We start from the raw sequence: 15,970 nt of genomic DNA, 5'->3' as shown, positions 1-15,970 counted from the left end.
CATTCCAAAGTGAATCACACTTTTCCACATTAAACTCCATTTGCCCCCACTCAGCCCAGCTCTGCAGCTTATCCATGTCCCTCTGTAACCTGCAACATCTTTCAGCACTATCCACAGTTCCATCGACATTATTGTCACCCACAAATTTACTGACCCACCCTTCGACACCCTCATCCAGGATATTTATAAAAATGACAAACAGCAGTGGCCCCAAAACAGATTGTTGCAGTACCCCGCTAGTAACTGAACACCAGGATGAATATTTCCCATCAATCACCACCCTCGGTCGTCTTTCAGCTAGCCAATTTCTGATCCAAACCACTAAATCACCCTCAATCCCATATCTCTGTATAAGCCTACCATGGGACCTTATCAAACACCTTACTGAAATCCATATACACCACATCAACAGCTTTACCCTCATCTACTTGTTTTGTCACTTTCTCAAAGAACTCACTAAGGTTTGTGAGGTACAACCTACTCTTCACAAAACCATGTTGACTGTCCCTAATCAACTTATTCCTCTCTAGATGATTGTCAATCCTATCTATTATAACCTTTTCCAACACTTTACCCACAACCGAAGTCAGTCTCACTGGTCTATAATTACCAGGGTTGTCTCTACTCCCCTCCTTGAACAGGGGAACAACATTTGCTATCCTCCGGGTTCTGGCACTATTCCTGTAGACAATGATGACATAAAGATCAAAGCCAAAGGCTCTGCAATCTCCTCGCTGGCTTCCCAGAGAATCCTAGGATAAATGCCATCTGGTCCAGGGGACTTATTTTTTTTACACTTCCCAGAATTGCTAACACCACCTCCTTGTGAACCTCAATCCCATCTAGTCTGTTGCCTGCATCTCAGTATTCTCCTTGACCACATTGTCTTTTTCCAGTGTGAATACTGACAAAAAATATGCATTTAGCCCTTCCCCTATCTCCTTGGACTCCATGCACAACTTCCCATCACTATCCTTGGCCCTAACCTTATTCTAGTCAATTCTTTTATTCCTGATATACCAACAGAAAGCTTTAGGGTCTTCCTTGATCGTATCCAATGACTTCTCATGTCCCCTTCCTGGCTCTTCTTAGCTCTCTCTTTAGATCTTTCCTGGCTAACTTGTAACTCTCAAGTGCCCTAACTGAGTTTTCACATCTCATCCTAACATAACTCGCCTTCTTCCTCCTGACAACCACAGCTCCCTCACTCTACCACTTCCTCCCTGCCTGACGGTTACATACGTATCAAGGACACAGTAGCTATTCCTTGAATAAGCTCCACATTTCATTTGTGCCCATCCCCTGCAGTTTCCTTCCCCACCCGACGCATCCTAAATCTTGTCGAATCGCATCATAATCTTCTTTCCCCCAGTTATAACTCTTGGCCTACAGTATATACCTCTCCCTTTCCATCACTAAAGTAAACATAACCAAATTGTGATCACTACCTCCGAATCTAACACCAGGCTGGGTTCATTCCCCAGTATCAAATCTAATGTGGTCTAGCCCCTTGTTGGCCTGTCTACATACTGTGTCAGGAAACAGTCCTGCACGCAATGCACAAAAACTGACCCATCTAAAGTACTCAAACTATAATATTCCCCGTTGATATTTGCAAAGTGAAAGTCCCTCATAACAACTACCCTGTCACTCCCACGCCGATTGAGATCATCTTTGCTATCCTATCCTCTACATCTCTGGAACTATTCAGAGGCCTATAGAAAACTCCCAAAAGGGTGCCCTCTCCTTTCCTGTTTCTAACCTCAGCCCACACTACCGCAGTAGACAAGTCCTCAAATGTTCTTTGTGCCACCATAATACTGTCCTTGACTAACAGTGCCACACACCCCCCTCCTCTTACCACCTTCCCTGTTTTACTGAAACATCTAAATCCCAGAACCTACAACAACCATTCCTGTCCCTGCTACATCCAGGTCTCTGAAATGGCCACAACATCGAAATCCAAGACACCATCCCATGCTGCAAGTTTCACGCCTTAATCCGGACGCTGCTGGCTTTGAAGTAGACACACCTTCCTGCTCGCTACTGCCTTCTTGCATCCTTGACATCTTATTTCTGACCTCACCAATCTCAAACCCCTGTATGCTGGAACTACAATTTCGGTTCCCATCCTCTTGCTAAATTGGTTTAAACCCACCCAAAGAGCATTAGCAAATTGCCCCCTCAGGATATTGGTCCCACTCCGGTTCAGGTGAAGACCATCCTGTTTGTACAGGTCCCACCTTCCCCAGAAAGAGCCCCAATTATCCCAGAATCCAAAACCCTCCCTCCTACACCATCCCTGTAGACACGTGTTCAACTCCTCTCCCCCCATTTCTCACCTGGCTAGTATGTGGCACGGGCAACAAATCAGAGATAACTCTGTTTGTTCTCACTAAGCTTCTATCCTAGCTCCCTGAACTTCTGCCTCTGAACCCTTTCATGTTTAAGAATATCTTTCTAAAACATGGAGACCAGAATTGTATGCAGTCTTCCAAAAGTGACCTAACCAATGTCCTATACAGCCGCAACATGATCTCCCAACTCCTATATTCAATGCACAGATCAATAAAGGAAAGCATAACCAAATGCCACCTTCACTACCCTGTCTACCTGTAACTCCACTTTCAAGGAATTATGAACCTGCACTCCAACATCTCTCTGTTCAGCAACACTCCCCAGGACCTTACCATTAAGTGTATAAGTGCTACGCTAATTTGCCTTACCAAAATGCAACCTCTCTCATTTACCTAAATTAAACTGGATCTGCCATTCCCCAGCCCATCTGATCAAGGTCCCATGGTACTTTGAGATAACCTCCTTCACTGTCCGCTAAACCGCCACACCAGGTGGTGCCCCGCAAACTAACTAACCATACTGCCTATATTCACATGCAAATCATTAATATTAAAGACCAATACCAATTCTTGCAGCACACTGCTGATCACAGGCCTCCAATCCAAAAAATAACCCTCCACCATCATCCTGTCTCCCACCTTCTAGCCAAGTTTTTCTTTTAAATAAAATGACCAGCTCTCCCTGAATTCCATGTGATCTAACCTTGCTAACCAGTCCACCATGCAGAACCCTGATGAACGCCTGACTGATGTCCATACAAAGTCCACTGTTCTGCCTTTAATCTCCTTTGTCACTTCTTAAAAAAAACTCAATTAAGTTTGTGAGACAATTTCCCATGCACAAAGCCAATATCCCCAATCAGTCCTCTCCTTTCCAAATACATGTAATTCCTGTCCCTCCGAATCCCCTCCAAACTTGCCCATCACAGATATCAGGCTCACCTGTCTACAGTTCCCTAGTTTTTCCACACCACCTTTCTTTAATAATGGGATCACATTAGCCACCCTCCAGTCTTCCAGCACCTCACTCATTGCAAGCAATAACACAAAATATCTTAGTAAGAAGCCCAACAATCACTTCCTTAGCCTCCCACAAAATTCTGGGATACATCAGATCAGGTCCTGGGGATTTATCCACGTTCATGCATTTTAAGACATCCAGCGGCTTCTCTGTAATATTGACATTTTTCAAGATATCACCATTTATTTCCTTGAGTTCTCTAGCTTCCATACCCTTCTCCACAGTAAACACTGACACAATATACTCACTTAGTATTTCCCCATCTGTTGTCCCACACAGGCAGCCTTGCTGATTTTTAAGGGGTCCTCTGCTCTCCCTAATTATTCTTTCATCTTTAATGTATTCGTAGATTCTCTTTGGATTCTTCTTAACCCTATTTGCCAAAGATATCTCCTTTGTGCCCTCCTGAGCTCCCTCTTTAGTATACTCTTACAGCCTTTCAAAGAATCCCTAGTGTGGAAACAGGTCCTTTGGCCCAACAAGTCCACACCAACCCATCCAAAGAGTAACGCACCCAGACCCATTCCCTCCCCCTATTATCCTACATTTTCCCCTGACTAATGCACCTAACCTACACATTCCTGAACATTATGGGCAATTTAGCATGGCCAGTTCACCTAATTGTGGGAGGAAACTGGTGCACCCAGAGGAAACCCACACAGACACAGGGAGAACATGCAAACTTTGTACAGACAGTCGTCAGAGGCTGGAATCGAACCCGGCTCCCTGGTACTGTGAAGCAGTAGCGCTAACCACTGAGCCACTGTGTCGTCTTAAACTCCTTGTAGTCCTCTAGGGATTCACTCGATCCCAGCTGTCCATACCAGACATGTGCCTCGTTTTTCTTGAGCAGAGCCTCCATTTCTCTCATCATCCTGCATTCCTTATACCTACCACCAGCATTGTCCTTCACACTAACAGGAACATACAGCCTCTTGATTCTTGTTATCTCATTTTTGAAGGTTTCCCATTTTTCAACTCCCTTTATCGGTGAACAGCCTCACCCAATCAACTTTTGAAAGTTTTTGCCTAAGACTATCAAAATTGGCCTTTCTCCAACCTAGAGCTTTAATTTTTAGATCAGGTCTATTCTTTTCCAGAACTATTTGAGACTAACAGAGTTATAATCAGAGTTATCCACCCTATCCAAGCCCTTAACACTGTAGCAATCCCAGTCTATGTTTGGAAAATGGAAAGCCTCTCCCACTACAACCCTATTATTCTTAGAGATAGCAGAGATCTCCTTACAAATTGGCTTCACAGTTTCCTGCTGCCTATTGAGGGGCCATAAAGTACAATCCCAGCAAGGAGATCACCCTTTCTTATTTCTCCGTTCCACCCAACTAACTTCACTGGGCGTAATCCCAGGAATAACCTCCCCGTACAGCTGTAAGGTTATCCCTCACCAGAAATGCCTCCTCCTCTCTTGAGCTCATTCTTTTTTCTATAGCATCTATTCCTGGAACATAGAGTTCTCAGCCGTGCCCCTCCCAGAACCACATTTCTGTAATAGCTATGATATCTCAGTCTCATAGTCCCAACTCATGCCTTACATTCATCTGCCTTATCGGTCAGGCCTTCTGCCCTGAAAAAAAATGGTTAATTTATCAGTCTTTACCTTGTTCTCTGCCGTGAGTATTTGACTTGCTCCTCTTCTCAACTGTACCAGTCTCAGACTCATCTCTTTTCTGTCTATTTGGGTCCCACCTCCACTTTTACCAGTTTAAAGCCTGAGCAGCACTAACAAATTTCCCTGGTAAGATGGTGGAGGATCTTGAAACGATGTAAAAAGGGGAGCTGACATTCAACAGGGCTTTATCGAGGTGAAATTAGTTTTAATGGAAATGTGAAGAATAAAGATTAATTTCACTGGAACGGAGAGTGAATGGGAACATGACAAAAGTGGTGCCTCTGGCGAGGTTTGGGCATTGTAAGCCATTGCTCCTACTGGGCAGCAGCTGAAAGAATTTACTCTCACATTTATAATGAAAACCATTTTGGGGGGGGGCCGGAAAGGAGAAGAATTGGGCAAAACAACTCCAGCGTTCCACCAGAAATCAGCTATTGCAGTAAGATAGACTGGATTTGCACATTGGGGCCACACAGATGCCCTTTTATGACGACTCTTTGGGAACTGCTCTAAGTGTGGACTTCTGATCGCAGGGTTCTGGGCGCTGGCTGGATGCTAAAGATTTTCCTTATTTGGTGCAAGAGTCAGAGGCATTATTCAGCTCTCATCTCCAGCATCTGCAGTCCTCACTTTCTCCAAGTTGATTTCAACCCTACTGCGAATCCTCGTGCAAGGATGCCTTCCTTGAAGGAGCCTTTTTCCTTCCTATAAAAAGGATCTCAGTCCCTCTCTCACTGCACCCCCCAGGGTCATCTCCTCTGCCCTGAAGCTCTTCAGCCACATTCTCAAACAGACTTGTTACCACAGCCACATCTCCTTCCTCAGCACCTGCCTACGGAACCGACTGATCCCACACAGACTCCGGATTACGTTCAGACCAACAACATTTGGACCCACCAGGACAACCAGCACCTATAACAAATCCGAAGCCTCCAGCAACAGACCTCCCTCAGGATCCTCCGCTCCACACTTGCAGCCATGCACCACTACCTACATTCCCTGCAGTCAGCCCTACCCCAGCTCAGGACAACACTCTCACAGACCTGCAAAGGACCTCTAATGTTCTTCAGCCACAGAAGAATCCATACACTAAACAAACAGTTCTTCCTAGCCATATCGGAAATTAAAGACAGTAAGTACCAAAAGCTTTCATGTACTTACCCCCACACTCTGGGGTCCTCAACTGTTCCAGTATCTTCCATCGGCCTCCGGAACCACTCGGGCGCCATTAACCACACGGCCGCTGCAGTAACCTCCACCGCGAACCATGACGTCACTTCCACCCCCACCGACTATGCAGCCTCTGCGATCGTCGCCCAGACAACCGCCTCCACGATCGCCAGGAAGACCATCGCTGACAGATTTGCGGCCTCCGCGGGGTCCATGGTTATCAGGAACAACACCATTTCTGCATTCACCACATCTACTTCCACCCCCAGTGACGTCACTCACCTGCACAACGACCACGCCGCGTGCGTCTCCGCCTCCACGCCGAACCCCACCCCTGTGCCGAACCCTGCCCCCACGCCCAGCTCCAGCCCCACACCAGGTCCTAGCTCCCAGCCCTGCCGTATTTTCACCATCCCTCCAGACCGCCCCCTCTGAAGATGAAAGATCAGTCCTCAGCAGAGGCCTTACCTTTATCTCCCTACGCTCCCGGATTAACAAGTTCAACACACGGCGAGACGTCAAACAATTCTTCCGCCACCTTCGCCTCCGCGCCTACTTCTTCAACCAGGATTCTCGCCCACCCTCTGACGACCCCTTCTCCCGCCTCCAACACACCCCATAGACCTGGACACCCCATGCTGCCCCCATCTTACCTGCCCTCGATCTCTTCATAGCCAACTGCCGCTGCGACACTGACCGCCTCAACCTCTCCACCCCTCTTACCCTCACAATGCATAGCCCTCCACTCCAACCCCAACCTCACTATCAAACCGGCAGACAAGGGAGGCGTGGTGGTAGTTTGGCACGCCGATCTTTATATTGCTGAGGCTAAACGCCAGCTTGTGGACACCTCTTCCTACTGCCCCCTTGACCATGACCCTACCTCCCACCACCAAACCATCTCCCAGACCATCCAAAACCTCGCCACCTCAGGGGATCTCCCATCCACCGCCTCCAACCTCATAGTCCCACAACCCCGCACCACCCGTTTCTACCTCCTGCCCAAAATCCACAAACCTGACTGCCCCGGTCGACCCATTGTCTCAGCCTGCTCCTGCGCCACCGAACTCATCTCTGCATACCTCGACACCGTCCTGTCCCCCTTAGTCCAAGAACTCCTCACCTCCGTTCGGGACACCATCCACGCCCTCCCCCTCCATGATTTTCGCTTCCCCGGCCCCCAACGCCTTATCTTCACCTTGGACATCCAGTCCCTGTACACCTCCATCCCCCATCACGAAGGACCCAAAGCCCTCTGCTTCTTCCTTTCCTGCCGAACCAACCAGTACCCTTCCACTGACACCCTCCTTCGACTGACTGAACTGGTCCTCACTCTGAACAACTTCTCTTTCCAATCCTCCCACTTCCTCCAAACCAAAGGAGTAGCCATGGGCACCCACATGGGCTCGAGCTATGCCTGCCTCTTCGTCGGATATGTGGAACAGTCCATCTTCCGCAGCTACACTGGCACCACCCCCCACCTTTTCCTCCGCTACATCGATGACTGTATCGGCGCTGCCTCGTGCTCCCACGATGAGGTTGAACAGTTCATCCCCTTTACTAACACCTTCCACCCCAACCTCAAGTTTATCTGGACCATCTCAGACTCCTCCCTCCCCTTCCCAGACCTCTCCATTTCTATCTCGGGCGACCGACTCAACACGGACATTTACTATAAACCGACCAACTCCCACAGCTACCTAGATTACACCTCCTCTCACTTGCGCCCACCTCTCCCCCCTTACTTCCCTCCAAGGCCCCAAGGGATCCTTCCATATCCGTCACAACTTCACCTGCACCTCCACACACATCATTTACTGCATCCGCTGCACCTAATGTGGCCTACTTTACATTAGGGAGACAGGCCGCTTACTTGCGGAACATTTCAGAGAACACCTCTGGGACTCCCGGACCAATCAACCCCGTGGCCGAACACTAACTCCCCCTCCCACTCCACCAAGGACATGCAGGTCCTTGGCGTCCTCCATCGCCAGACTATGGCAACACGACGCCTGGAAGAAGAGTGCCTCATCTTCCGTCTAGGAACCCTCCAACCACAAGGGATGAATGCAGATTTCTCCAGCTTCCTCATTTCCCCTCCCCCCACCTTTTCTCAGTCCCAACCCTCAGAGTCAGTACCGCCTTCTTGACCTGCAACCTTCTTCCCAACCTCTCCACCCCCACCCTCTCTCCGGCCTATCACCCTCACCTTAACCTCCTTCCACCTATCGCATTCCCAACGCCCCTCCCCCAAGTCCCTCCTCCCTACCTTTTATCTTAGCCTGCTTGGCACACCCTCCTCATTCCTGAAGAAGGGCTCATGCCCGAAACATCGATTCTCCTGCTCCTTGGATGCTGCCTGACCTGCTGCGCTTTTCCAGCAACACATTTTTCAGCATTTTTTTTTAATTGGACAGGAGTCCCAATTTATTTTGCATAATAGCTAGGCAGAAAACATGACATGGACTCTAACAGGCTCGTAACTACAGTGCAACTATTACACTGACCCCCAATACTTCTTGAACCCGCAAAAGACACACGCTCACCACAAACCTGCCCTTTGACTGTGCTTGGAAAGTTTTCACCAATTTCGCTCCACAACTGGCCCCATCCCACCAATTTCCCACCGGTTCTTCCAAAACCCAACTGACACCCAGAGTGCTCAGCATTCCTTCAATACCCAGAGCCCCCTCCACCCAAATCGGACGACTCCTTTTCTGACCCACCCTACATCATCCACTATCGCCCACCCTTCCTTCATTACAGGATTGTTACACTACAAAAGGAAGCGATACAGCCCATGGTGTCTACCCCAGCTATCTGAGCATTGTGATTTTGTGCCAATTTCCTGCCTTTTCCCCATAATCCTGAACATTCAATTATTTCAATAGAAACAAAACTTTTGATCTAATGTGACTCCGCTACACTTGCAGGAAATGCATTCCAAACACTCACTAATTGCTGTAAATTTTTTTTCTTTCTTTCTTTTGTAAAACATTTCAAATTGGTGCCCTTTGGTCCTTGACCCTTTTGCAAGCAGAAAATATTGCCCTATCCATTCTGTCCAGACACCCGCACCAACCAACCCAACCGCCCAGTGGCCAAACACTAACTCCCCCTCCCACTCCGCCAAATCCCCCTCTTCCAAGGAAAGAAAGTCCCAACTCCTCCAATCTTATCTCATAACTGAGGTTCTAAAACCCTGGAAACATTCTCATTAAACCCTTCAGCAATCTCTCCAAGTGTTTAGGAAGGATGGCAACATTGTGCCCAGAACTACACACAATACTCCAGCCGAGGGCCATCTAATTTCCTGTACAGGTTCAGGCATAATCACCAAGTTGGTTTATTCAACACTCTTATCAATGGAGCAAGAATACCGAATACCTTACTACTACCTTGTATGACCTACGTATAGATACGAGGAGAAAGTGAGGACTGCAGATGCTGGAGATCAGAGCTGAAAATGTGTTGCTGGAAAAGCGCAGCAGGTCAGGCAGCATCCAAGGAACAGGAGAATCGACGTTTCGGGCATGAGCCCTTCTTCAGGAATGAGAATAGATACACCTATGTATCTATGCTACAGTATATCCTTTTGAATACTATTGTTTAGTCTATACATCTCTCTATGCTCTTTGTACCAAACTATCACCTCACACTTCTGTTTACTGAAATGTATCTGCCATCTATCTGCCCACACCACCACGTTTTGTTGAAGTTCTTAATTCTATTTCTCAGTGTTGTGTTGTCCACCCCTTTGGAATTGATCCCTGCACATCAAGATCCAAATCATTAGGAAAAGTAAGGGCCCCAATATCAGCCTCTGGGAACTCCACTACAAATCTCGCTCCAGCCTGAAAAATATCCATCGACCATCACTGTTTCCGATCCTTCAGTCAATTCTGTAGCTACATTACTAATGATGTTTGTAGCCCACAACGCATAATTGCCTTCAGGCAATTGTATGGAAACCTTCTGAAAGTGCATATAAACCATGTCAACAGTCTTGCCCAAATCAACCCATGTTACCTCCTCACAAAACCTCACAGGAGTTTCGATGCAACGTTCCCTTGACAAATCTATGCTCAGTTGAAATCAATCTACTTTTTTTTTAAGATCATTTAATTCACTCCTCCACTTCACTCACTCCCACATTCACAAGATAGCACTAAATAATATGGGCTTTTAGAAGAAAAATAATTACACTTCATCTAAATTATTAATTCTTCAAACAAAACTTAGAAAAATTGTCTTTACAATCAATCAATAAAAATATTTAAAAGAAATGAATATAATACAAAGCTCCATAATATCTACAGCAGCTTCATTATGCTCCTTGTGTTAATCTGAATGCTATTTTCTGATGACCTTAAGGAGCATTTCCTAACCCAAGATATACTGAGGACTAGCCAGCCGCTTGTGACTGAGGCATCAAAAGTTTGGTCACAAAAAGAAGTGGAATGGTGAATGGGAATTTTCAGATATGGTTACAATCAAGCAGACCTATTCTGATAGTAATCAGAAGTTATGGGCCAACGTATTTCTGCATAACATGGGTAGAATGAAGCCAGATATTTAATCTGTTGAAGCAGCTTGTGTATTAAATAGTCGATTGAGAAACAGAACTAGTCAAAGATTAAGGCAGGTTATTGGGAAAATAAATGATATTTGAGAATGATAGGTGGAGTGAGAAAGGTGAATGTTAAAACGTTGATTTGAGTGCAACTTGACTGGAGAGATATTAAGGGGTTGAGGGGGAGAGTGGGCTTGGACTTGAGTTCACATAACCATGGGCTCAGAGTTAAGTAGCAGGCATGATGAACATCAAGCAGGCAGTCCTGACATCAACAGCGAGACTGTATTACACTGTACGTATGGTTCTTAGTCTTCAAAACCATCAGTCTTCAAAACCATTACTTCCCCACTCCAACTCCCCATCTCCTCTCCCTCGAAACAATTCTTCTCTCCTGAAACATGCCCAGCCTCCAGGGTCACACCAACATACTAGCCCTAAAATAGGGTCAAATTGGGAGAAAGGAGGAAAACACTGGGTTAGATTGTATAACTCACCAGTACAGACTTAAGGGGTGAACTGGCCTGTTTTGGATTTAGAACAGTCTATGTTTCCAGAAAAGTAGAGACTTGCCATACCAATAAAGATTGTGGGGAACGTCTGGCAAACCCCCAAAAGCTTTCTCAATTGCTTCATTAATCAAAACAGTGTAAAATGTTCTCAGAGTCAGGATGCATAGTGCATCCAAAATTTCTAAGGGGCCACAAATTCAAAAATGCGATTGGAATCAGAGTTTTGGACAATGCAGGAGGCTGTGTGATTCATTGCACCTGTAATGCCTTTGTGAAAATGTAGCTCACTTAGTCCCATACTCCTCTTTCCCCTCGGTCTTGCAAATTTTCCCATCAAAAATGTATATATATTCAATTACTGCTGAATCTGCTTCCACCACTATTTCGAGCAGTGCAATTCAAATCATTTGCGTCCTTTGTCAATCATCTTCAATCCATGTCTCTTTTAACCTTTGTTCATCAGATAATTTCTCCATACGAGGGACCATCCCGGAGAATTTTCTCTGAACTGCCTCCAGCGAAGTAATGTCTTTTCTTCAACAAGGGGATCAAAACTGCTCTCAGTGCTCAAGATGTGGTCTCATCAGCACCTTGTACAATTGCAGTCAGAGTTCCCTACCCCAAACCCCTTGAAATAAGGGCTAACATTCCATTAGCCTTCTGGATTATCTGCTGCACTTGTGTGTGAGCCTTCTGCACTGTGTATTAAGTATCCCCAAGTCCCTTTGTGTTGCAGCTTCCTGCAGTTCCCCTCGATTTCAATAATATCCTATTCTTTTGTTCTCCCTTCCAAAATGAACAACTTTTTTTAACCACTTAACTTGACAACATATTTCTGTAAATTGCTTGCTTACCTGGTGGAACTTGCTTTTTCACATTTTTGTCTGCAGGTATGGCAACAGTACATTCACTTCCCTCCCCAAGACATTCATAAATAGTTGAGGTCCCAACCCCAATCCCTATGGAATCCCACTGATCATACCAGCATGAAAAGAGAGCCCCCACTATCCCCACTAAGTCTCTATCCATGTTAATACACTACTTCAAACACCATGGTCGCTTACCTCACGACTTAATCTTTTGCAAAAGCCTTCTCAAATTCCAAATACAACAAAAAACTCTCAGAAATTAAGTCAGAAATCTGTTCTCTTTTATAAAACCACGTTGACTGTTTGATTCATCATTCCTGATGAAGGGCTTTTGCCCGAAACATCGATTTCCCTACTCCTCAGATGCTGCCTGAACTGCTGTGCTTTTCCAGCACCACTCTAATCCAGAAATTAGATTCTAATTTTCCAATTCTTACTTCCTTAATAATTGATTCCAATATTTTTCCAAGAATAAGCATTCAACCAACCGGCCAACAGTTACCCATTTTTTGCCTCCCTCCATTTTTGAACAGGGATGTTGGAGTGGTTGATTTCCAATCCTCTAGTACTTCTAGAGAACCCATGGAATTTTGGAAAATAACCAATGCGTTCACCATCTGAATTTATTCCAGTCTTTGGGGCTACGGCCCCATTTTATCCCTTTCTCTCTTCCTTACTTAAACCTCTCAAACAGTTGGTTAAATTCCAAATATCTTTTCCTTTAAGGAATTTGCATAGCTTGGCCTGAAAACATTATCAATCTTCTAATTTTCAGTTCAGTATCAACCATTTGCCCACCAGGTACTTGAGCTTAGTAACATACCATTGTACTCTAGGTTGAGAGTTGGTGCAGACTTAATTCATTCCCATCCCTTCTTTGTATGAGTCTATTGCAAAAGATACTTGGTGAACTTGCCTTTTTAATGTTCAGCAATTTCGACGCACATCACCTAAAGTTCCATTGCAAAATCAAAAAAAAGTTCATAAATTAGGAGGACTATGTACTACGATTACCGTTTCAATTGCTGCTCGTCCTTTGTTATCCACTTCATAGCTATGGATGTCAAATGTCAGCAACTTGTCCGTGTACATTCGCAGAGTGGCAAAACTGCAAGTAAAAATTTATTCCAGTTGAAACAAAAGATATGTTGTCACCCATTCATTTCGCCAAATTCCCAATGTTTAATTGGGAGATCTCTCTGCTAACCCAATACTTGATGCTGGCTAAGCAGAGGATTTAGCGGTTATACAATTCAGTGAGAGCGCCGATTGAGAGGTAGACATTGGTTTCGGCAGCAAGATGGCAGAGGCAGTACTTCAGCTTCACAGCACCAGGGAGATATGTTGCCTTCGTGTAACCCAAGCCCTATTATTATAAAATTGTCCACAGAACTCAAAAGTTATCTGGCTTATACTGTTTGTCAGGTCGATGCTCAGAGCTTTCCTCTTGGGGGTATTATGGACAGTTGACATGCAAGGCTCCCATTTAAGTTGAAGATTTGGAGGAATTTGTTCAGGATTCAGTTTGGTCATTCAATATATTCAAGGCTGTCATTTTCTTTTAGTCGACCAGGGCTATTACAGGACAGGACAGGACAGGACAGGGGTGCGAGGCAGTTTACTGCATGTTGGAGCAGGTTTAAAAGACAGGGTGGTTTACTCCTGCTCATTGTGTTGCAATGCTGCTTTTTTGTTAAGAAACCAGAGTCCTCCAGAACTTCAGCATAAATAGAGAAAGTAAGGTGGTTGGAGAATAACAGACAGATGGCACACAGATTCTCACTGCACACCTTTAAAGTGCTTTGAAAGTTAAAGTATCCACTATGCTTCACAGCAGCATCGTTAAACGAGGTTTGACGCTGACCAATAGGAGGAGTTAGTTGGGCACAGATAAAACAACTCTTTGAGAAAGCTTGGGGTTGGGAGGTGGCAGGGGGTGGTGGGGAAAGAGGGGAGACAGAGAGGGGTTCAGGAAGGGAACCTCGACAACTGCAGCGAGATATCTTTATTTCTGTATTCAATTCCCGTTGAAATGAAGGCTATCATTCACCTTTTTAACTGCTCACTGAACCTACATGATAGTGACTCATGGAACCACATTTGCCAACATCTTGTGGTTTGATTGGGGAAACAAAAAGCAGAATATTTCTGAAAGTTCACACTAATTTACATTATATTCTACCTGCAACATTGTCACCCATTCATCTCGCCAAATTCCCGATGTTTAATTGGGAGATCTCTCTGCTAACCCAATAATTGATGCTGACTAAGCAGAGGATTTAGCAGCTACGCAATGCAGTGAGAGCGCCGATTGTGAGGTAGACATTGGTTTCGGCAGCAAGATGGCAGAGGCAGTACTTCAGCTTCACAGCACCAGGGACCTGGGTTCAATCCCAGATTTGCACATGTTCCCACCAGGTGTTCCTGTTTCCTCTCTCAGTACAAAGATGGAATGGGTGGATTTTCCATGTTAACTTATCCAGAGTGTCCAACGGTATGCAGGCTAGATGGATTAGCCATAGTAAATGTGGGATTATGGGCATGGTGGGGGGGGCTCTTCGAAGGGTCAGTGCAGACTTCTCTATCTGCACTGCAAGGATTTTAATCGATCTGTGGAAGCAATGCTGTGTTTTTAGAATGATATGCCTGAGGCTGGATGAGAAACAGGGTCATGGACATATCTCTGGAGTGCACCAGAGTTAACAGTCTGGCAATGGAGAAGAAAAAGTCAATAACTGAGATTCATTGGAGGTAGGGCAGCAGTTTGGAGGGTGGAGGGACCAAGGGTTTGTCTTTGAGGTGCGGTGTGTGATGACGACAGATTTGAAAGTGGGGGGGGGGTGATGCCTCATGAGAGAGATCCTTTAACAACAATAATGGAGGGAAGTTGGATGTCAGCTATTTAAATGAACAAAGTTGAGGGGGCAGGAGTTGCAACACATGTGCAGGATGACGATGTCTAGATAGCAAGAGGAAGGTACAGGAGAGAAAAGAGACAGAAAGATCTTTACAGGATGTGCACTGAAAGAACAGCCCACAACTGCTGGTGGATAAGACTGGCTTCTTACCTCCCACTCTTTGCGACGTATGTGACTAAGTAACCATTTTCTCCTAAATTCTGAACCGTCTCTGTCATTTTCTGTTCCTGAAAAATGGGCTGCAAGGCTTCAAGAAACTGTTCTGCTATCAGCTGGAGGAAAAGCAAACGAAACTCATTTTAGCTAGTAATTGCAGCAAGCTCTTTACATGGCTAAACCGATTGTGTCGGGGGGGGGGGGGGGGGGGGGGGGGAGTGGGGGGGGGGGGGGGGAGTCGGGGGGGGGGGGGGGGAGGAGTCGGGGGGGGTCGGGGGAGGGGGGGAGAGGGGGGGGGAGAGGGGGGGAGGGGGGGAGAGGGGGGGGGAGGGGGGGGGAGAGAGGGGGGAGTGAGGGGGGGGAGGAGGGAGGGGGGAGGAGGGGGAGGAGGGGAGGGAGGAGGGGGGAGGAGGGGGGGGAGGGGGGGAGTGGGGGGGGAGTCGGGGGGGAAGGGGGGGAGTCGGGGGGGGGGGAGTCGGGGGGAGGGGGGAGTCGGGGGAGGGGGGGAGTCGGGGGAGGGGGGGGAGTCGGGGGAGGGGGGGGGAGTCGGGGGAGGGGGGGAGTCGGGGGAGGGGGGGGGGAGTCGGGGGGGGGGGAGTCGGGGGAGAGGGGGGGGGGGAGTCGGGGGAGAGAGTCGGGGGAGAGGGGGGGGGAGAGTCGGGGGAGAGGGGGGGGAGAGTCGGGGAGAGGGGGGGGAGAGTCGGGGGAGGAGGGGGGGGAGAGTCGGGGGAGGAGGGGGGGGGGAGAGTCGGGGGGGGGGGGGG

At 46.9% G+C, this 15,970-nt stretch overlaps 1 protein-coding gene across 1 annotated transcript in view; it reads right to left on the bottom strand.

The window, feature by feature from the left end:
• sms (spermine synthase) overlaps positions 1-15,329 on the bottom strand; it is a 68,455-nt gene extending 53,126 nt beyond the window's left edge. The window contains exons 1-2 of the mRNA XM_072584727.1: positions 15,201-15,329; positions 13,147-13,240 (exon numbers count right to left, since the gene is read on the bottom strand). Of these exons, the coding sequence (XP_072440828.1) occupies positions 13,147-13,240; positions 15,201-15,268 (162 nt within the window). The 5' untranslated portion in view covers positions 15,269-15,329. The remainder of the gene's footprint in view (positions 1-13,146; positions 13,241-15,200) is intronic.
• Positions 15,330-15,970: the final 641 nt, after the last annotated feature.

Source organism: Chiloscyllium punctatum, chromosome 15 (assembly GCF_047496795.1).
Source record: "Chiloscyllium punctatum isolate Juve2018m chromosome 15, sChiPun1.3, whole genome shotgun sequence".
Taxonomy (NCBI): Eukaryota; Metazoa; Chordata; class Chondrichthyes; order Orectolobiformes; family Hemiscylliidae; genus Chiloscyllium; species Chiloscyllium punctatum.
This window is presented reverse-complemented; position numbering and strand designations above follow the sequence as displayed.